At 39.4% G+C, this 23,295-nt stretch overlaps 1 protein-coding gene across 1 annotated transcript in view; it reads right to left on the bottom strand.

Moving 5' to 3' along the window:
• Positions 1-353: 353 nt before the first annotated feature.
• Positions 354-23,295, bottom strand: part of ARL6 (ADP ribosylation factor like GTPase 6) — a gene marked incomplete in the record, with an annotated part of 560,842 nt that continues 537,900 nt past the window's right edge. Inside the window, 1 exon segment of the mRNA XM_044072341.1 lies at positions 354-935. Within this exon segment, the coding sequence (XP_043928276.1) occupies positions 910-935 (26 nt within the window).

Here is a 23,295-nt window from a genome sequence, read left to right as displayed (position 1 = left end):
CATTTAAATGGAATGTACTGCAGTCCAGTAGACATCCTGGTGTAAACCTAGTTCCACCTAACATGACAAAGAATACTGAAATATCATAGATTCATAGATTCATAGATTAGTACTAGGCTAACTGCCCTCTTGGACCATTTTAAGCCTAGCCAATTACCCGCTATGAGAATCAAACCCTGCACCTTGTGCTTCTAAGGTAAACACCTTAACCATCACGCCATCCTCCCACAATGCTGGAAGATAACTGATGTCAGTGAACAGATGTTCGTGTCCTTGAAGAAAGATAAAAAGTTACACATTCTAAAATGCAAGTGACACAGGTGCAAATGGCATACTAAAATACACTCTTCTTATACATCACCTGAACTATGGCACAAGAGCATTTATTTGTTTTCCGCTAAAATGGATCTTTTATAGTACATTAACATTTGGAGTCACAGACCAAGGCTGCTGTAAAATACAAATATAAAATAAGAAAAAAAAAGCAATTCAAAAGTAATTCCTGCTTAGTCAATATTTGCTTTTTCAGTGTAAGTTTTTCTGTGGTTACAATATTTGCTTTTTCATGCCAGTATAGTCTCACATATGAAAATAAGTTGATCCCCTTATAAATAAATTACTTTAACCTCACTAATGTTAGGTGTTTCAAAGGAAATCTGAAATCGCCCAAACAGTAATTCTTAGCTATCTAAGAGTGGACAACCTATTTGTAACCAAGATGCAACACTTTTCCTGGCTAGACTGAAATTATCTTCTAGTACAGTCTGAAAGTGCTGGTAGATATTGCACAGATTAAAATTATTCCCTGAATTCTTTAAACATACAGCCTGTATAATACCAACAAAAAAGTTAAGAGGCTTGCTCCTTTTTTCTTTTTTTAGTCTTGAAGTCAGTCACATTATTCATTTCCTAAGCTTTCATTGCTTGGATTTGATCTGTAAGGAAAAGAAAATAGAAAAGATCATGTGTTAAATATACATCAAGATGAATTACTTTTACCAAGTCTGATGAAATATGCTGTTCTCAAAACTAGAACTCTAGACTTGTTGGGTTACCAGAATCACAGACTTTATATTTAATCTAAATGGTTCTAATAATGCATTATCAACTGTGGTGTAAGACTTTTATTTGCTGTACATTATTGTCAGAACAGTTTGGCATTTGGACAGGATTACTTTCTCTTTTTATATCTTCATAAAGACATTTGGCCAATCATTTTTTTTTGGTATATAGTCAAACTACCAGATTAATTTCATTCTGCAGTTCTGTGCTTGATTTTCCAATGTTCTTCTTATAAAACTATGTCATTCTGAACAAGCTACTTGTGCCTAACAAATGAATAAACTACATGTAATAAGCAAGCAAGAAGAATTGCCAACAGAGTGTGTGTTACTGGGGAGGCACTGGGCCTCTACACCCCTGGAAGGGCAATGTTTCCTCCAATAACACACACCTAGGAGGACATTACTGAGCTTATAGAATTGACTACTTGTTAAACAGATTTGTATGGGGTTTTTTTCCTACTACTATATACTTTTTTTATATTTCTGATGGAAAACCATTCCTCCATTTAATATTTCAAACTTGCTGTAACATGTAATTGATTTTGGAGGAAGTATTTCCAAAATATAAGTTGAGTGTGTATTTAATGTGTGTGTGTGTGTGTGTGTGTGTGTGTGTGTGTGTGTGTACACACATACACAAACATTCAGAAGCACAAAGATATTTTGTTGAACGAATACATGTCTGATGCCTCATTGTGAGCAAATGTATGAAAAAAAATCAGAATGCAGTGCATTATAACTACCCCTCATGCCTCTTTACAGTTACAGATTTCTGCCATATATTGCTGTAATGTGAATTAATATCTGGCAAATTAATGAGGATTAAAGTCAAGTCAATAATGCCACACTTAATAATTCTTACTGTTTAATGGATCTATGCTGATGGACTGCCTGATGAAGTCAGTGCTGTCTCTGCCCCTCTCAATCACCTATGCTCTCTTTCTTTCCCTCTCTCTCTCTCTCTCACCCACTTACCTGTGCACACAAGGATACACGGACGTATGCAAACAGACACACCTTTCTTTTTTTAGTTTTTTTTTTTTTTTTTTTTTTTATGCTCACTAAAAATACACTGCCATGAAGAATCAGATTTGTTTTTAGTAGCATTACCTGTACATTAATACAATACTGAAGAATGTTCACTCTCCATTCAGGGTGGCAATGTACAGGTCCATCCATTCTCTAAGCATTCTTAGCTTACATATAGTTTAATCATCTGTGTGTCTATACAAATATAATACTGTCAAAGTATTTACCAGAACAATAACTTTTTGGAAAGAGGTCACTGTAACAATAAACTATAATATCTGGTATGTATTGATGTCAAAGATTTGTTTTTTTCTGATTCCGTGCGACCAGGTTTTGGACATGTTTATAGATACACTGACTGTAGGTACTGAATAAGACCACAGCATATCACTGTTTTATCTACTCTCATGGAACAAGTACTAAAAAACAATTTTGTTTTTAAGATAAACTATTTAAACAAACTAGAGATGTGGCCATTGGAGCATCTGCCGCACCTGTGCTTTCTAACATAGTTTTATAGTGCTAGGAAGAAAAGTTTGTTTTTAATTCTAACTACATGAAATATGTTTATAAATATTTCAGATACTTGGATGACATTTTAATATTGTGAAGTGGGAACCAAGAAACCATTATCCAGTTTTTACAATAAATAAATTCTACTACTTTTTTTCTGACATTCACTTATTAGTTTGAATGTAATGGTTGTAGTTATTTAGATGTCAGACTATAAAAATAAAGAGAAAAGGAATTTTGAATCTACTCTATATAGGAAGCCAACGTATTCTAACTGCTTCCTTCATTTTGACAGACATCATCCCCACTGGCAAAAGAAAAACCTTGTTAAAGGTCAGATGATATGTTTATCAAGATTAATTACTGAAAATTTTTACTTCACGGCAGAGCTAATTAATTTAAAAAGTATGTTTTTACAAAGAAATTATCCTCTAGGAATACTAGGTGAACTGACAGCATTTATTTTGACCCATAAATATATGCATTATCTACCCTTGTTACACTTCCCAACATTTTAATCTTAACACAGATACAAATTTTAATAATACTATAGTTTTGACTTATGACCACAATGTTGCAGTAGTAAGATCTATTTTGAAAAGAATTGGAAAATTGTGTTTGAAGTTTCTGATCTAAGAAATTAGGTGACAACCCTAAGCTAGTTTTTAAAAATGGAAAAAACATCAATTACTTGAAAGAGGTAACAACAAGTTTACTAGTATGGGTCATCCAGTAAAAGGGATGAAAAAAATGTGGTTCATGCAGTTAATGTAGATTCATAAATGAGACAAAAAAATATTGTGGTAGGCAACCACCCTAGAACACTGAAAATATGGCAACTAGTAACCACACAGTCAAAGGTAGCAACACAACCACAGTAAAAACACAACACTGCTCCGGAACAATAAAGGCTGTCCTTTTACCACAAACCCACACTGCTGTTGCAGTCACAGGGAAAAAAACGATGTTCCAACGAATAGTTTAAATAATTTAATGAAAAAATATTGTAAAAACAGAAAAAATAGAAAAAAAGTAACTGATTAAGCGCTTTCGTCTCCCTAACAGAGACTTCTTCAGAATCCAGTTGCTCTTATCAGTTCATACATTTTATAGTAAAGCATTGTTAGCCTATTGGCTAAAATTAAACAATTACTTTAATTGAACAAACTATTAGTTTAAACCGATTTAGTTATACCAAATTAAAAGGGCTAGCTGTACACAACTGCTCAGTACCTTACGTTTTAAAAAAACAGTATGGTGAACAACAAACACAAATACTGATTCAAACATCATAAATATAATGAATATAAATAGTACACATCCCCGATCACTTGAAATTCCTTATTGTATCTTAAAATCATGTAAAAGCAATAATTAATCATTGTATAAAAAATATATATATAATATTTCATTGTTTGTGAATCTGTGAACATGTGCATAAATAATCAAATATATACCATAATAATATAAATACATTTATAAAAATATGTATATGTAAAAATCTATAGAGATATATATATGTATGCATCACATGTATATATGTTAATACAATAACATCATAATAATATAAAATATTAAATAATTATAAAAAATATTAAGTAAATAAATATATACACATATACCTACATACCAAATATTTTAAATATTTTAAAATAAATCAATTTAAAAATCTTTTGGAGGTGTGAATCTATGAATAGAATGTTAAAATATAATGTTAGTTATTAAAAAGGTTGTTAATTAATAAGAAGTGAATGAACAGGAAAAAAGCTCTAATGTCAGAATACATTTAACATTTTACTTTTTACGGGTCCATTGCCAGTAATTTTAGTGCAGGAGTGATGGATATATGGCCATTTAGTCCCTTTCCACTACAAGCATCCAACCTATTGTTCCGGAGCAGCGTTGTGTTTTTAACACTGAAAATATAACGGACCTATGATTGCAACACTAGTGGGTAATCTACTTGGCTACTTGTTTGCCTCATCAGGCGTTCTACGTTGGAAAAACTGAAAAAAATGTAAAAGTTATACTCTTAAGAGAAAATATTACAACAACCCACTGGCCAAGCACTCTAAGGAGTGCAATAACTTCAATAAATTTATGTTTGCATATTAGAAAAAGGTTGATTTAAGGGGAGGTAACTGGTCAGCTTTGCTAGAATCCAGAGAGGTATATTGGCAGATGCTATTTAACGGGACACAGCCATCTATAATTAACAATAGAATATTGGTAACTAGTTTACTGAGTCTTAGGGTAGACAAACTCTGAACTATGATTCAAGATACTTATTTTCTTTGAAGGTTTTATATTATGATTGTATTACACAACAAGAGTATTAATATGTATTATCTGATTTCTTTATTACACACTAGTTAAGTCTACTATAACTGTTTGTATACATTAGGATCTTGATGAAAAAGGTTATTTTTTTTTTTTAATGGGTTTACCTTTAAGAATTGATGGGAAATGTTCATGTTGGTTTTGACTAGTTGTCTTGCTGTTTAAAAGGTTATGGAGTTTTTTTAATCTGATGAAGTTCTGTTATAATAAAGGAGGAACGAAAGTGCTCATTACTATTTTGACTTCAGTCTGTTCCTTGGTTTTGAGTTTGTTTTTGTTTGTTGTATTTTATTGAAGAGAAATATAGGCAAGGTCCTAGATATGGAAAATTTCACAGTACAAAAAAAAAATAAGATTATAAAGGGTAAATGAGGGACAAAAGATTAGTAAAGTAGAAGTTAAAAAAATAGAATCTAAAGTTATGGAATTCCTACAAAGTGAAACATTTAGTGTAAGAAGTCTAACACAAATTATGTCGTGGTATGATAGAACAATGGGTCTCCCAAGTAAGGGAGAACAGGAGGAGTGAGAGACATCTGAAGTAGATATATGGACATGGGAAAGAAAATGAGATTTAATATGGTGCAATATTTATCCAATGGAGAAAGTAAAACACAAAGAGCAGCACCAAAGATATTTGAAGAGAAATACAGGCAAAGGAATCCAGACATGGAAAACTTTACAGTACAAAAAATAAGAAAACAAAGGGGAGAAGTAGAAAAGAGGATCAGTAATGGATAACTTAAAGAAATAGAAACTGAAGTTATGAATTACCTGTGAAGTGAATGACAGAATAATGAATCCTCAAATTAAGGACAAACCAGTGCAGAGAGAAGCATCTCATTAGTTGCCATATGAAGATACTCTGGAACCTTCAGTAGGAAACCAGTACAAAAGTTCAGTTGGCATTGTAGAGCAAGGGAAGGAACAGGAAACTGTGGCAACTCTAACATAGCCAATGTTGTGGAGTGATAGGCCAGTGAGTTCCCATATGAAAGAGCAATGGATGACACAGGAAGATGTTCTGTAACTTTCTGTAGGATGCCTGCAAGAAACAAAAAGCAAAGAATGTGCCCTTAGTTTAGAAGAAAATGATCTAAGGGAAGAGTTGCTTGACTTAATAGAGATGGATAGGCATATTAAGATCAATGAAAGAAACAGACTACAAAAAGTCAGTAAGACCCACAATGTTAGAAGTTTGATAATACAAATGAACAGAGAAATCAAGGCTGTTCAGAGAAATTCATGGGATATAACAGAAGTAAATAGGATATATTACTGTGCAGCTAAATTAATAACAGATAAAATCTTATCACAAAAACTCAGGGCAGTAAGAGAAAGGAAGGAATTTTTTTTATATTGTGACAAGTTCTATTCTTCATGTATTACAAATGTCTCATCTTTCAATGTTTCTATGCTAAGTTACAAAATCTACTCCACTTCAGTTACCTATCTATAACTTCTCATATGACACTCGCCCCTCTCACCCATCTTTGTTGACTGTCCTTCCCTCCACTTTGTTGTCTTCCTTTCCATTCTGCATAACATCGCTGTTTTAACAGCTTCTACTACCTTTCACTCCCGCATCACATCCATTATCCTGTCTTCTCTACCTGCGCTTGACTGATGTTCCCCAACATGCATGCTTTGACAATTTCCCTTTTCAAAAAATCTACCATTAATGAGATTACTCTCCTTTCTTCTCCCCTCTCCCCACCTTTTGCCCTTCATCTACTCCAAATAAGGATAATTACCATCCTATCTTAATCTCTCTTAAATTACTTACTTAATTTTTCTTTCATATTCTGCCACTCTTTTTGCACCACTTTACAACTCATCATAAGTGGATGCTGTCTGCATCATTTCCCCCACATTTCCATGAGATTTGTAAGGGGGGGGTGAAAAATCTTTGAAACTCACTGTATTAGTTTTCTTGTTTCATGAGAACCAAAGATGACTCAGAGTTAAGTGTCTTGATCAATGCAAGCATCTCCTTGATATTTATGAGATGCATACTCTTCGGCTGCAGTAAAGCGCTGAAGGGCTTATCGCCCAAACTTGTATTTTAGTCAGCTCAGCTTGAGCTGCTTAAAAGTTTGGATGCATGGAAGGTGCCCTGAAGCTCTGGAAGCTGGCCGGCTGTTATATTCTTGGCAGAATATAACCCATACAGCGAAGGTTACTGCAACAGTGATCAATAAAATGAACAGTTTATTTAGAGCCAATTAATTAACTGAATAATAAGAAAAGGCAAAAACGTGTAAAACAAGTATATAAATATAATGATTTTGGCATAAGGAATAAAATACTTACTTGAATTTCCATATAGTGTGGATTTTCTATTTATTTATTTTTATACTGTAATGAGGTGAAGAACATACCCATTTAGTGACTTCAGACATAAGATCCATGAAGTCACAGTCAAAAATTGACAAATGACAATAAAAGCCATATGAGCTCAGGCAATACAAGGTTCTGTCATAAATATTGACAGTGACTGCCAAGATTCAGCAATAGTTTTAAGATGTGGGTGACTGAAGCTATATAACACTTACTACTGAGCATTTTAGAGAAAAAGTAGACCATACAGCCTCTCAAAAGCACCATCTAAATTGTAAAGCAGTCTTAGATGGCTACAGGCAAGGAGACTGCAATGGAGACAGAGACCACTAGGAATTGCATACCATGGTTGTGACACCTGGAAGTAGTTTGGAGATGCTTTCACAACTAATAAGTGAAAGGAGGAAGAATGAGTTGAAAAGGCAATAGCCTTCCGAAGGTTATGAAATCTCAGAGGAGGAAATGTGACTTTGGTCAGTAGGACTTATGTGGTAGAAGGAAATTTTCGGCAGCCAGGCACTACATTAAAAAGGAGTGAACAGTAATTGTCGGCACATACAAGAAGGCAGTGAATGCATATGTCTGCAAAACCTCAAGCCATTCAGTAGAATAAGGCTACATCATGGAGGAAAAGGACTAATCTCCTAAGAAACCACTGATTTAAGACCTTCCAAGAGAAAGTAGGATGTTAGAAAAATAGAAGAAGTAATGAGAAAAAGCCTATGGTACCAAAGAAGAATCAATTCTTAGGTTCTAGAAAAGAAAGGTTGTAAAAATAGTAAGAATTCAAAGGTTGACAAAGGCCCACAGTGAAGTCACAACATCCAACAGCTGGTATAAATGCCAGTCTAGATAGGGGATCTCCATGTGCAGGCCTGTTGGTAATGTTTGAAGCAGATGCAAACGCATATGCACATCAAGAAATATATTAGCAGCAGTATAGGAGAGAAAGGGTTGGAATGTTTTCTTTAAAGGCCTACAGTCAATATACAATGCAACAGGTCTTGGAAGAAGCCTTTGACACTATTCCCCACTGAGGCATAATAGATAAACTCTCTCAACTAGGCATTAATCCATATGTTACCAGGTGGGTAGCAAACTGGCTCACTGGTAGAACCCACCTAGTCAAAATAGGGGAAGCCACCTCAAGTAGTAGACCTGTAACAACCAAGTGTAACCCAGGGATTGGTCTTGGGGCCTCTGTTACTTGGAATATACTTTTCTGAGGTGCAGTCCAAAACCAATGGGCTATGGCTGACCAAGTTTCAGATTATTGCAAATTGGGCACCGTCAACAATTCCCCTAGTGATGTGGACATCCTCCAATGGCGGTGGAGGCACCGCCTTTGTGAAGTGGTACCACAGATGCAGTGCGCCACTCCCTGGGATACGTACCCAGGGAGTGGCGCACTGCATCTGTGGTACCACTACAAAGGCGGTGCCTCCACCGACCCTGGAAATTACCGGCCCATTAGCTTGACAAGCCTTATCTGCAAAGCCATGGAGAGGATCATAATGGACCTCATAAATAAAGACATAGGGAATTTGCAGACTTTGGATCCAACCCAGTTTGGCTTTGTCAAAGGCAGATCATGCCTTTTAAACTTGGTTGACTTTTTCGAAACAGTCACCAAAGCCATTGATGAGGGAAAGGCAGTCCATACAGCCTACCTCGATCTGGCTAAGGCCTTGATACAATACCCCACTCGGGTATCATTGAAAAACTCATCAGCTTAAATGTCAACCCATACATCACAAGATGGGTTGCAAACTGGCTGAGTGACAGAACCCACAGGGTCAGAGTTGCTGGCGCCATGTCAGACTCAAAGCCTGTCACAAGTGGTGTCCCACAGGGCTCAGTCTTGGGCCCACTCTTGTTTGGCATCTACTTTTCCAAGTACAAGCAAACACAGGAGGGTTATGGCTGACAAAGTTTGCAGATGACTGCAAACTGGGCCATAGTAGAAAACACATCTGATACAGATATCCTTCAGAAGGGTCTCACAGAAATGGATAACTGGTGCCAGAGCCACGGCCTAAAGTTAAATGCCAAAAATGCATAGTCATACCCTTCGGGAAAAACAAGGTTACCCCTAGCTACCAAATAGGTGGCAATCCACTGAGCACAGAAGAAGTTATCAGGGACCTGGGGACCCAGGTTGATAGTAGTCTGTCATTCGACACCCATGTAGCTAAAGTAGTTAGGAAGACCTTCTACATTGCCCACCTTATCATGAAGGGATTCTCATCTAGATCAAGGGAGGTCATAGTCTCCCTTTACTCATCACTCATCAGACCAATGATTGAGTACAATGCCCCATTCAGAATGTATCTGACCCGACACTTGCAGCAGCTGGAGAGGCCACAAAAGTTCCTCACCAAAAGGATAAAGGGCCTCAAAAATCTGTCCTATGCTGCCCGACTGAAAGAACTCCAGCTCTATTCAGTCGCTTACCGCTTGCTCAGAGGTGACCTTTGCCTAACATACAAGGCCATGTCAAACCCAGATTTGATGAATATGCTTCACCTCAAAAAATCTAGATCCATCAGAGCCACAAGGGCCGGAGACTTAAACCTTGACACGGCTATTAATAGGACGTGCTGGAGGGATAGATTCATCACCCAAAGACTCCCTATGCTGTGGAACAAAATCCCGGTACATGTGAGGCAGAGCACCTCGCTGGCATTGTTCAAGAGAAATCTTGACCAATGGATGGGAGATCACAGATATACCCCAGGGATAACCTCAGTGTCACTGCTCGACAGAGGCACAGCAAAATAATGGGTATAGTTCCCCATACTAAAGGGGTGGCGTAAGCCACAAAACGATGGGCTAGGCTTGTAAATGCCCTCGGGCAGATAGCCTAGTATGAACCTATGAACCTATGAACCTAAGAGGGTCTCACCCAAACAAATGACTGGTGCCAGAAACATAGCCTCAAGCTGAATACCAAAAAATAAATCATCATCCCCTTTGGGGAGAGCGACGTCTCCACAAATTATCAACATTAATAACAACATCCTAAGAATGCAATCAGTTGTGAGGGATTTGGGCATTCAGGTTGATAGCAATCTGACTTTTGACCACCATTTTGCTTCCACTGTACAGAAAGTTTTCTACATGGCCTACCTTATAAGCAAGGGTATCTCATCCAGGTCATAATATTCATGTATTCTTCCCTTATAAGGCCCATTATTGAGTTCAATTTCCCTTTCAATGGTCATTGAGTCCAATGTCCCTGTACTTTGCAAATCACTTGCAGCAGCTGGAAAGACTGCAGAGGTTCCTCACCAAGAGAATACAGGGTCTCAAACATATATCCTGCCCTGACAGGCTAAAAGCCCTGTCCCTCTACTCAGTTTCATACAGACTCCTCAGAGGTGACCTCTGTCTGGCATGCATAGTAATCTCAGACCCTGCCTTGATGGGGCTGCTGCATATCCGCAAGTCAAGGTTCACTCGAATAACCCACATGCGCAACCCCAACCTGGTCTGTGACATCAATAGGACTTGTTGGGAGGACAGATTTGTGTCCCAGAAATTCCCCCATCTGTGGAACAGACTCCCTCTCCACATCAAGCAGAGTACCTCATTATCCTTTTTAATTGCAAACTGGATGAGAAACAGAATATACACCCCTAGGATTCCATCTGTGTCCCTGCTGCACAGGGACATTGGGTGGCGACTTGTTGGAACATGGGCTAAACTCTTGTGTAGGCTTATAAGGGCCTCAGGGCCAATAGCCTAGTAACTTCCTATGATCCCATAAAAAGGGTTGTCACAAAAAAAGGAGACCAGATCACTGATGTGACTGGGGTGAGGTCTTCCCAGAAAATCAAAGAAATGGGCTAGAATATATTTGAGCAGCTGATAAAACAGGAAACACAGATGGCTGAATGACTGACAGGAAAGGATAACACAGTGATGAGGGAAGTTATTGTGAATACCACCTTTATGGAACTGTACTGGGGGAAGACAGGAGAAGCATCAACTATGGACATATAAATATTTGCCTATACAAAAGATTGGGGTATATGGTCAGGGGAGTCTCTAGATAAAGAAAGGAAATCAGATAAAGAGTGTGGAAGACCCAGAATTACTTTGCTACAGAAGGGAAGGTCTTGCCTCCCCCACCTAAAGGATAACAAGTACAACTCCAAGGCAATAAACGAATCAGGAAATGAAGGAAGTGATTCTGGAAAGTACAGTTGTGTAAGAACTTTTCATAACAGTAGATGTTCATCTGATGACTGTTATAGTATTAGTAACAAGTGCAATGTTCTACCATGGATAGCTATAGTCTGGCCAGACTGCCAAAGCCGGGGTGCTCTCCTCTCTTGCCATATGTCTGAAGTATGACCAAAGCTAGAGAGAACTAAGAGGTACATAAGGGACATACATGCATAAATTAACTCTGGAATTTCTTGCCACAGACCAGGGAAATGAACACTGAAGAAGAAGAGATAAACTACATCCAAAGTGTAAAACTTCTATACATGCAAGGGGGGAAAGAGGGAAACACCTGCCCACCTTGTCGAAGGCTAAGAATTGAAAGCAACAAGAGGAGGCAGGGAGGTAGACTGAGAAGTTGAACTGGGATTTAAGATTCCTTGAAGGATGGATCTAGCAAATCCAGCTCCAGCCCTGGAAAAAATCATACAATGTTTGGTAAAGTTGTGGATAGAAGACCAAATAGTGGCCTTAGAATGGATTTAATAATCTAAACCACTGAAAACAGTTCCACAAGAAGCAACATATGTAGTGGAAAGGGTTTTAAATCTGGGAATGGTTTTCCATGAAAGGATTAACAGAAGGAAAGAGCACTAGAAATCCATTAAAAATGTGCTTGTTAGACACTGGAAGAACTTGCTTTTTTGCCTTGAAAAGGAAACAAACTGTTGGTAAGATTATCTGAAGCCCAAAACCTGAGTTGAGTATGGACATCTAAAGAGTGTAGGGGTCTGTCTTCTTCGTGAGAAGATATGAGAAAGGTAGGAAGGTTGATGGGCTGATTCAATGAGAGCTCTTTGACCAACCTTAGGCACAAAGGACGAGGTTACCCTGTCCTGGTAGATGATGAGAAAAGGTGGAAAAAGCCAGATAAGAAAAGGTGGATAAAGCCATTACTGCTTGCAGCTTTGCCACCATCTTGGATGAAGTTGGTGCTACAGGCAAAACAGTTTTCCAAGTACAGAATTTAAGAGATGAGAAGGAAGCAGGTCCAAATGGCTCTAGAGTGAGTTTTTTTCCAAGACATAGTTTAGATTCCAAGGAGGAAGAAGAGGTCTTTTTGTGGCCTAAAGTGTAGGATGGTTTTCAAAAACTAACTTAAAAATGTGCAGACAGTCATGGACCTAAGGAGAGGCAGGTTGACAAATGTGCACTGATAGAAACAAGAATGCCAGTCCAGAATTGAGCAGCTCAACCAAGAAAGAAAGAATATCACACTCATTTGATAAGTGTCCTGTTACTCCTTCTGGCATCAATTAGAAAATCTTTTACACAGAAGCATAGCAAGGGTGTAGCAAAAAGGGCAACTGATCCAGGCACAACCCCCCCCCCCACTTCAGTACTTCTTTTGTGTTGAGCTGCTGTAGCAAGCAGAGTGCTACAAATATAGCAATCAGCTTGCCACATCTTTTTTTTCTTTGCTGTTTAAATAAAGATCCGAGGGGGTGGGGATCTGGCCTGAAATGCCAGACTAAGAGCAAAGAGGGTGAAGAGATGAATGTAGGCAATGGGTCTTGGGTGGCAGACTAGGAGAGAAGACCTGTTTTTGTGGTCTTTAATTAAAGAGCAGAATGGGTGGACTGCCAGATTGAGGACAGTCACCGGGTGCTAGATGAACCAGCTAAGGCTCAGCTTTTCCATTTGGAAACATAAGATTTCCTTGTTGCAGAATTTCTAGCCTCCTGTAATACCTGTAGCACATCCTCTGAAAAAAAAAATGGTGCCAGAGTGGAAACAAAATTCTATCATCAAAATGGTTAAGGCTAAGTTTTGGAGATTTGAGCCCTTGTGTTGTATAAGCAGGTCTATGCTCTGTGGTAACTTGTGATGACTGCCCTGGGCCAGCTGAAACATAAGGTGGCACACCAGTGCTATTTAGGTCAAAATGGAGTCACCAACAAGATTTTGGGCTTGTCCTTGATTTTGAGGCAGGCCTTTGGAATCAGAAGGAGAGAAGAAAATGCATAAAGGAATCTTTGTGGAAGATGTGTCCATCTTCTGTGTCTCAGGGCATGGCACCCTGGATTAGAACAACCTGAGTTGAATTTTCTGAATGGAAAAAAGAGATTTATTTCAGGAGCATCCCACTGATGGAAACTGTGCAGGAAGACCTCTCTGCTTAACATCTATTTGTGAGAGTCTGCTTTTGACCTGTTCAAGGAGTCCGATGGAGTGTAAACTGCCAATAGGGAATGACTGTGCTGAATAACAGTGTCACAAGCAGTCATGCCTAATCTGTGAAATCAATAAGACTTTGTGCCCCCCCCCCCAAGTTGTTTATATACCACATCACCGTGGTGCTGTTTGTGTAAACTAAAAAACAACCTGGGGTTCAAAGTTTGTTCAAGGAATGAAGTGTCAGAGTAAGAGCCTTCACTTCTATGATACTGAAGTGGTCCTTCTTGTATCTGCTTGACCAAACACTCTGGACCTTTGTGCTCTTGGACCATGCCCCACCCATGCTCGGTCTGAGACATTTATCTAAAGCTGCTGGCAAGGGGAAGGAACCAGAAAGCGGACTTCTGGATTGACAGAAATCTGTTTAATCTATCACAAAAATTCCTTCTTGATGAAGGGCAAGAAATGAATTGGGAAGTTCAGATGTAGCAATGTTGAGTGCAAACTGACTTGAGATACCAGTGAATCTTCCTCATGTGGAGTCTGGCATAAGGTATCAAAATAACTGCTGATGGCATGTACCTCAAGGCTCTCAGAAGCCTCTCTTGCTGACATCAAGTCCAAGGTAAGAAGAGAAGAAAGGGCTGAACAGAATTTGTCAAAAACTGAACTTTGTCTGGAGAAAGAAAAAGCCATCATAGGCAGAGCATTTAAGAAACAGCAGGTTCTGGAACTTCTTGATTTTCAAGGTGAATCCCAGAGGGTATAAGATATCGATTGTGAAGTGCAAATCATTAAGAAGTTTGCCCTTTGAAGCGACCTTAATCAGGAGATCTTCTGGATAAAAGAAAATCTGAATCCACTGAAGCTTGCAAAAGGCAATGACAGGAGCAAGGTTCTGTGTGAATACCACTGGGGCAGTGGAAAAATCAAAGGGCAAAGCAGAAAATTGAAAGTGAAAAGTAAGGCACAAAACTCCAGCTATTTCCTGCAGTCTTGGTGAATAGGAATATGCAGATATGTGTCCTTTATAATCAATGTCATAACAAAAATGTGAGGAAGGATTACTGGAAAATGGGATTGCAGAGTCAACGCTTTAGAAAGGTGTTGAGAAATGACAGATATATAATAGGTCTCTAACTGCACTACTTCCTGGGAACAAGAAATAGTCTGGAATAAAAACATTTTTCCCTACAGGTGAGAGGGAACCACCTATAATGTTTCCTGAGAGAACAAGTCCTGAAAAACTGGAAGAGTCATAGGGAATTGGTTTTAAGGGGTAGGGAGCAGAGGTACACCTGACCACAGTGGAGATAAAATCCAAGACATCCTGTAACTTTTTTGAATGATGGCGAGAAGCCATTTATCAGATGTTATGGATTCCCAAACAGAAAGAGAAAGGGATCATTCTTTGGAGAGAGGGACAGAGAAAATGCTGGGGTGCCACGGGTGGGGGGAACTAAGGAGGCTGTCTTGTCAGGAAAGGGGGCTTAACTCCCCTTAAAATCCTGCTGAGATTTGCCTTGGATTTTCATTTTTGATGCCTTTTTTCTTTTTGATGAGGTTTTTGGTTTTTGGGAAAAAAGGAGGATAGTTTCTCTGAAATTTTGAAACATAAAAAAGAAAGATTTGATTGAAATATGGCATTATTTTGCTTCTTTCCTATAATCTTTTGAAAAACCATGCTGTAGCAGGTCCAGAAATGTGCTCTTTAGTATCTAGGGGGGAGTCAAAATGTTTGGACTTAACATCCTCTGGTAAAGAATGACACCTTTGCAAAAAGAAACTTCTTAGTACCAAACTGTTGGAACTGCCCTATAAGATGCATCAGCTGCATCATAAATGCATTTACTACACAGCCTTAGCTACTTGAGAGGCAACATTTGGAATAAAATAGCAGAAGCTTTGCCTGATTCTGGCATGACATTAAGATGCTTATTCTAGTCCTCCATAAGGACAGAGTGGTTAATGCGTATACCTTTTGCTATACCTGCTGTCTTTACCATTGGACAGAGCTTTGGAAGAGGGAAGCAACTTGGCAAGTTTATTAGACAATCAAGGAAATAACAGCAGGGTGAAAAGAAGGATTTTTATACAAAAACTTATGGGAGTCCAAAATCTTATAGAATTTTTCAGGCTTCTTAGGGTCAGGGGGCTGGGATTTTGGATTAAGAGAAGCAGTGGTAAAGGTATCCTGTAAGACCTCCAAAACAGGTGAAATGGAATGGTAGAAGGTGTAGGAGCTCCAATGTACAAAAGATCATAGTATACTTTGAATGTTCGAAAAACCTCTGTGAAAAAAAATCAAACCACTCCTTCTGTGGATATTCAGCGGGCTGGTGAGGACAGGTATGTTTAGTCTTCTGCTTCTTTTTAGCAGGGTTGTCTGCTTACACAAAACATAATGGCTCCAAGACCTAATGTACCTCAATAAGGGAGCCAAGGACATCTTCCCTTATGAGAATTTGAGGAATATCCTCAGGTCCATCTGACATAATCAACTGTGGTTCTCCTTTCCCACCCACTGATGGATGTGAAATTAGGATGGATGTTGCAAGCAAACTGCTCCATATCAACATCTGACAGGGTCGCTATAAATGGAACAACCAAAGTACCCAGGTGGTCTGAGGACTTATCAAGAGGCACAGCTGAGATGTCAGGGTCCTACCAGAGAGCAGAAACTTCAGGTGTAGATTTTTTTAGTTTCTTTTTCTGGCAGAAGAGGGACATCGGAAAGGGAAGCCTTAGAAGGCATTTTACCCTGCTTAAGCTCCTTTAACCTTTGGCTTTCTAGATAAAATTTTAAAGAACACAAGCAGCTTCTTAGGGTCTTAGGATTAAAGGACTGACAATAGAACAGTCTTTATAATAATAATAATAATGACTAGCACAAACACAGAACACTTGTGATTGTCCCTGGTAAGGAATATGCCTCCCAAGATCACACTTTTCCCACTCTTAAATGACATTAAATAATATATTTTAGTCAAAAAAAAAGGAAAAATAATGCTTCCCAATGGGGATACTTACCTGCTCAAGGCAATGGAAAATTACTCAGTTTGTATGTTTTACAGACCATAGTTGAATTGCAAGTTCAGAGTTTGGGCTTGTGGCAAAAATGTCCAGAGGTAATTTGCTCACATATGTCCTTATTTACCTCCTAGCTCTCTCTCTCCCTCGAGCTTTGGTTATACATTGGATGTGCAGCTCAAGAGGAAGGGACCCAGGCTTTGGCTCATTAGCCAGATGTATGGCTATCCTTGATAGGTTATCCCATTAGTAATACTGTAATAGTGATCTATGGAAGGACATCAATTGTTAGTTAAAGAGTGTTTTTCTCATCTGTTCATAAAATCCTCCAACTATTTACTTTTTAAACAATAATTCTGATAGATATTTAGAACTAAATACAAGACTGCTATAAGCAGCACAGTGAGGAAAAAAGTAGCTGCTTTGTAGAAATATATGAATACATGAGGGTAATAGAATAGCTCCTTAGTAAGAGGACAATACCTACAAACAGTCAGTGATCAAAGTTTCATCAGATCCTTTGAAAGAATAAAATGTAAAACAAAAGTCTGAATTTTTAATATTGGTCTGCTAGGTGATGCTTGGGTCCTACATAAATGACAGAGCTGCATAGAGCAGCTAACCCCAAGGTCAGGACTGAGAAAACACTCTATCCTGAGTCTGCCTTTAGGAAAGACACTGGAACCCCAGACGTAGGTGGTGAGAAAGCCAATCGGTTCAGAAGATCCTGCATCAGACCCTACAATAGGTCGTAGGAAAGTACTCAGCTCAGAAGACCCTACATCAGACTTTTTATCAAAGTTCTAACAAGGAAGCCAGGTCAAAAACCATCAACAGACCCCCACACAAGTCCCTAGCATAGTCAATAGACTCTGAATAGTCTGTAATGTCCCTACACCAGAATGAACAAAGACCTAGTGAGAGAAAGCTGTAATCCGTCTGGAAAAAATGCAAATAAAGTCATATACAGGATCACTAGAACATATCAGCATCTGCCCTTAGCATAACTAGTTATAGTGTCTAGGAGCATTTTAGAAGAAATAAATCAATGATCAATGCTAAGAGCCTGAACAAGAAACTCTATTCCATACATACTCTTCTCCCCCTGGAAGACACTGATGTTTGTGTAATGACTGAGACATAGTTTAAAATAGCTGAGATCACCTATCTGTGCAGGGCAAAAAGTCCTTCCACATGTTTAGAACAGCTACTGTGCAGAAGGGGAAAAAGGTGGAGGTATACCACTCTACATCCAGAAGAGACTTACATCAAGGCTGGTAAAGCAGCATGATGCACTACAGCTTCTTCTTGTAAAAACAATCATCAGAACGGTCCCTTACCATATACTAGCTAGCTAAAGAACTACCTCTATGACAAAAGAAAGCCACAACACCTATCTGCAGAAACTAGAATCATTCAATTTTAAACCCAATTCCATTTTCCTAGGTGATCTAAGCTATCCAGCTATAGAATGGGAAACCTACACCACCACTAGTGCACAAGCATAGAGATTCCTGGACTTTATCAGTACACATGTCCTGAAACAATTAGTCAGAGTACCCACTAGGGGGAATAACATCTTGGATCTTGTCCTTACTAATATGAGAGCATCTTGCATCATCCCTTGCAAATCTTTATCACTTGTAATGTCTGACCATAAAGCAGTCTCCTTCAAAATAAAACAGAAACCAGAGATCCCTTCACTCAACATATCTTTAGAAATCAGCAGCCAAAAAGAACAAGTAAATCCTCTGCAATAAACTGCTTGGTTCTAAAAATTCAATGAAAAAAATAAAATCCGCAGCAGAAACACAGTGAGTGGATAAAACAAGCCAAGACTTTAATAAAAAATTATGAGCGCTTTCGCAAAACCACTTTTCAGTTACCATACTGGGTTCATACAACTTGAGTCCACATTTTCTTGAGTGTCCGCATGCTTCCTTCCCGGAGTGGCCGTTTCCGCTTCATTCTGCCTCATGGCTCTTGTACTTCGGTAGAACTCTTCCATCTCTTGTGAAAGGGGAGGGGGAGTTGAAAAAATGGCTGCTGAACATTCGAAGGAATAGTCTTCCTTCGTACCACAGGTTCAGGCTCTTGCTCATTACCTGAAGGAGTACACCTCCCTGTAGTGCTTAATCCATGTTCATCAAGTGGAGTACTGTAGATAGATGCATTTCCCTGTAGTGTAAGCGATCCCTCCCTGGGTCCAGAAGTAGCTGTTAAAGTTGGTGACCATCCCTCCCTATTCATACTGGGAGGTGCCAAAGCTGTTCTACAGGGATTAAGCTGGCTAGTTACCTGCTTAGGTAACTCACTACTTCCATTAGAATCATGCTGCTGTTGCTGATGATTATTAGAGACATAAGTAGTATGATGTTCTCTTTGCCACATAAAAACATGGTTATTGGCAAAGTCATTAATGTCTCTCTCTCTGCAGCTTCTTTCATTTCTGCATAAATAGTTTGTGTTCATACAGGGAAACTTGAGCTATGATTTCCCCTATACGAAGCTTTGCCCAATTTCCACTAGAAATTTTATAGATGTCAAGTTGTTGGGTAATGATTTTTTGGTTCAGTTCACTTTCTAAAGGAGCAAAACGATCAAGCATTAACTTCATCTAAGCATAACTTGTGTGTAAGTTAATCTGTTGCCATTTAACCAATAAATAAGGATAGGTTTTCCCATAGCTGGGCATGGTGAACATTCGCATCTTTAGAAATGTTTCTAAGACAAACTACCTACTCCCAAGTGATACATTGGCAAGCTTCAAATCCCAACCAAACCAGTTAAAAGCAATCAATACACAGAAGAAACAAACCCATATGGTGGGGCTATAATATAAATAAGCTTTATAACAAAAGGAAAATAATTCTGAACAAAAGTAAGAAGAGTAATTCCCAGAATGTTACAGCCCTTGTCAATGAAATAAAAAAATAACTAAGGAGCTTAATAAACTATATCAAAGCCAAGTTTGAAGTTAAAACAGCCCTTCAAATCAGGAGGCATATTTTTAGTTCAGTTCATAATCTCAATAACACAATGCAGCAATGTGCTGAGCTGATTGTGAACAATGTTACCTACACTGAGGCTAAAGATAGAGTGAATCTACTGGCCAATAAGTTTAGTTTGAACTTTAGCCCCTCTACCCTCCTTTTTCCCCTTAAGATATATGTGAAACAAGCCTGCCTCCAGTTATCACACAAGATCAAGTCCTAAAAGTGTTATCAAAAGCTAAAAATACTGCATCGATGGTTCATGACAATATGCTCGGATTCATCTTAAATAGTATGAAGCCCGCTTTAGCCACACCGCTAACACTGCTCAGTTTCAGCCTCCATACAGGTTTTGCACCAAGTGAATAGGGAGCAGCTACAGTCATTCCCCTGCAATAGAGGAGGACATATCACACAGGCCCAGGCAATTACAGACCCACAAGTCTGATCGGCTTCATATGAAAAGCTATGGAAAGACTTATCATGGAATTAATTAATCAGGAAATAAGGAACCTCCAAACATTTGACTGGTCTTAGTCCGGATTAATCAACGGCAGGTCATGCTTACTCAATTTAGTGAATTGTTTTGAAAAGGTCACCAAAACAATAGAACAAGGCACAATGGTACACACAACATACCTTGACCTGACCAAAACATCTGACACAATTTTGCATTCAAGCATAGTATAGAAGTTAAGTATACTGGTAATAAACCCCTATGTCAACTGATTCATAGGTTCATAGGTAGGTACTAGGCTATTGGCCCTAGGGCCTATACAAGCCTAGCCAAAAAGGTACCCTGGTTTTCGCCACCCAAGAAAATTATCTTCCTCTGCCCCTGTCAAGCAGAGCCACAGGAAAATGATTTTCCTGTGCCCCTGTCAAGCAGAGCCACAGAAGTGATCCCTGGGGTGAATTTCCTATTACCCATCCAATCATCAAGATTTTTCTTGAAGAGTGCTAATGAGGAGCTCTGTTTGACATAGATAGGTAGTCTGTTCCAGAGTATGGGAAGTCTCTGGGACAGGAATCTATCCCTCCAGCATGTTCTGTTTATTATGATGACAAGGTTTAGGTTCTTAGAGCATGTAGCTCAGAGGGATTGGGATTTCTTTAAGTGGAGCATGTCCAACAGCTCTGGGTTTGACATAGCTTTGTATGTTAGGCAGAGATCTCCTCTGAATAGGCGATATGTGACAGAGTAAAGCTGGAGTTTTCTGAGACTGTCTGCGTACGGCATCTGTTTGTTGAGGCTAGTAATCCTCTTTGTGAGGTATTTCTGCGGCCTTTCCAGTTGTTGTAGATGTCTTGTGAGGTACATACCGAAAGGGGCATTGTACTCGATAATAGGTCTAATGAGTGATGAGTAGAGGGGAACAATGACCTCTTTTTTTCTGGATGAGAAACCTTTTGTGATGAGGTGTGCCACGTAGAAGGATTTCCTGACCACTGTGGCAATAAGATTAGCAAAGGAGAGACTACTGTCCACCTGTGTCCCAAGGTCTCATCACACTTTCAGTGTTAAGTAGACTACCGCCTATGTGGTAGTTCATGGGTACAGAGTTTTTACCAAAGGGGATGAAAATGCACTTTTTGGCATTTAGCTTGAGGCCATGGCTTTGACACCAGGTATCTGTCTCAGTGAGGCCCTTTTGTAGGATGTCCAAATCGTTAGGAGTTTCAATTATGGCTCCTAGTTTGCAGTAATCTGCAAATTTATTTAGCCAAAGACCTTCTGTGTTAGCCTGTACTTCAGAGAAGTAGATACCAAACAGGAGAGAACCCAGGACTGAACCCTGTGGTACTCCACTTGTCACTGGTCTGAAGTCTGCTTTGGAGTCTGCTACTTTCACAGTGTGGGTTCTGTCAGTAAGCCAGTTGGCAACCCATCTTGTGACACCTAGTTTAGTGAGTTTATCTATAATTCCATAGTGGGGGATGGTGTTGAACGCCTTGGCGAGATCTAGATAGGCTGTGTGAACCACCTTACCCTCATCTATGGCTTTGGTGACTGCTTCAAAGAAGTCTATCAGGTTTAGAAGACATGATCTGCCTTTTACAAACCCGAACTGTGTGGGGTCCAGAGTCTGGAGATCTCCACTGTCTTTGTTTATGAGTTCCATGATGATAAGTTCTATGGCCTTGCAGACCAGGCTTGTCAGGCTAATGGGGAGGTAGTTCCCGGGGTCTGTCATGGCTCCCCCTTTGTGGAGTGAGATAACTGTTGTGGTGCGCCATTCAATTGGCACAAAGCCTGAGGTGAGGCTATGACTGAACATGGTATTTAGGTGGGGTGCCAGTTCATTCTGTAGTTCATGTAGAAGGCAGCCTGGGATCTTGTCAGGTCCCATGGATGCTGTGTTCTTGGCTTTGGAGAGTGAGGTTTTTACCTGTGCAGCCATGATTACAGGAATTTGCATTCTTCGGGTATAGAGATGGGCCCTTTAGGGGGTGAGAGGGGGGTAAAGTTAGCACTGAACCTATCTGCCAGGATGTTGGCAATATCAGTTGGTTCTGTATATTTAGTGCCATTGTGCTGTAACTCAGGGCAGATCTGAGTGTTGCCATTGAGATTCTTGGCATAGCTATAGAATGCTTTGTGGTTGTCTTTAGAATCAGAGGCAATTTTGTTGTCATAACTAGCTTTGGAGGATTATATGGGGGATCTTAGCTTCTTACTGAGTCTGATCAGGGAGTTCCTCCAATCATGGGATTTTACTTTTTTTTGCAACAGTTTCTTTCTTATGTTGCAGAGTTTGTTTATGGCAGAAGACCACCAGATTGGCTTCCTTTTTTTGGAGGATAGCATCTTGGTTCTGTTAGGGATAACATAATCCATGCACTTGTGTATATGCTTATAAAGTGCATTTGTGTAGGATTCAGCAGTCGTACCTCTATTGTCCATCTGCATGGGTGTCGTGAAGTTTACCACTTCTGTCTTCAGAAGCGTGAAGTTGGCTTTGGAGAAATTTTTTACAGCTGTTTTCCTAATGGGGGTGGGGGGGGGTGGGATCGGGATGTTGATGTCTAGGGTGATTAGCTTGTGGTCGGATCTGACCAATGATGAACTGACCTCTGGTGTGGAACACCGGTCACCCATGTTGGTGATGACCAGGTCTAGGATATTGCTGCCCCTGGTGGGGGTGTGGATAAGTTGATCCAAGGAGTTGGAATTGATGAATTCCAGAAAATGTTGGAGCAAAAGTGTTGGTACATGAGTAGTTTTCATAGTTAATGGTGGGGTAGTTGAAATCACCCATTATTAGGGTGTTGGGTTGTACCCTAATATTTTCCAGTGTATCAAGAAAAGTGGAGTGGGAATCCTGGGGCATGGTGGAGGGTCTGTAGCAAGCTACAATCTGGATTGCAGTCTTGCCCAGAGTTAGTTGAACTTGGATAATCTCGGATGCATTATGCTGAGCAACTAGCTTGGAGGTGTGGATATCCTTAATGAATATGGACACACCTCCACCTTTAGTGTTTCGGTCCGGGTTAGGTGGCCGAAAGGTGTGGTATGAATTATAGCCTGGTAATGCAGGGGTGCTCTCTGGAGTTTTGAACCAGGTCTCTGTCACTGCACAGATGTCGATGTTCTCCATTTTAAGGAGTGCCTCGAGTGAGTGCATTTTGAGGTTTAG

Source organism: Protopterus annectens, chromosome 5.part0, assembly GCF_019279795.1.
Source record: "Protopterus annectens isolate FY-2018-M chromosome 5.part0, PAN1.0, whole genome shotgun sequence".
Taxonomy (NCBI): Eukaryota; Metazoa; Chordata; order Ceratodontiformes; family Protopteridae; genus Protopterus; species Protopterus annectens.
Note: the sequence above shows the minus strand (reverse complement) of the source record. Positions and strands in the feature narration are given on the sequence as shown.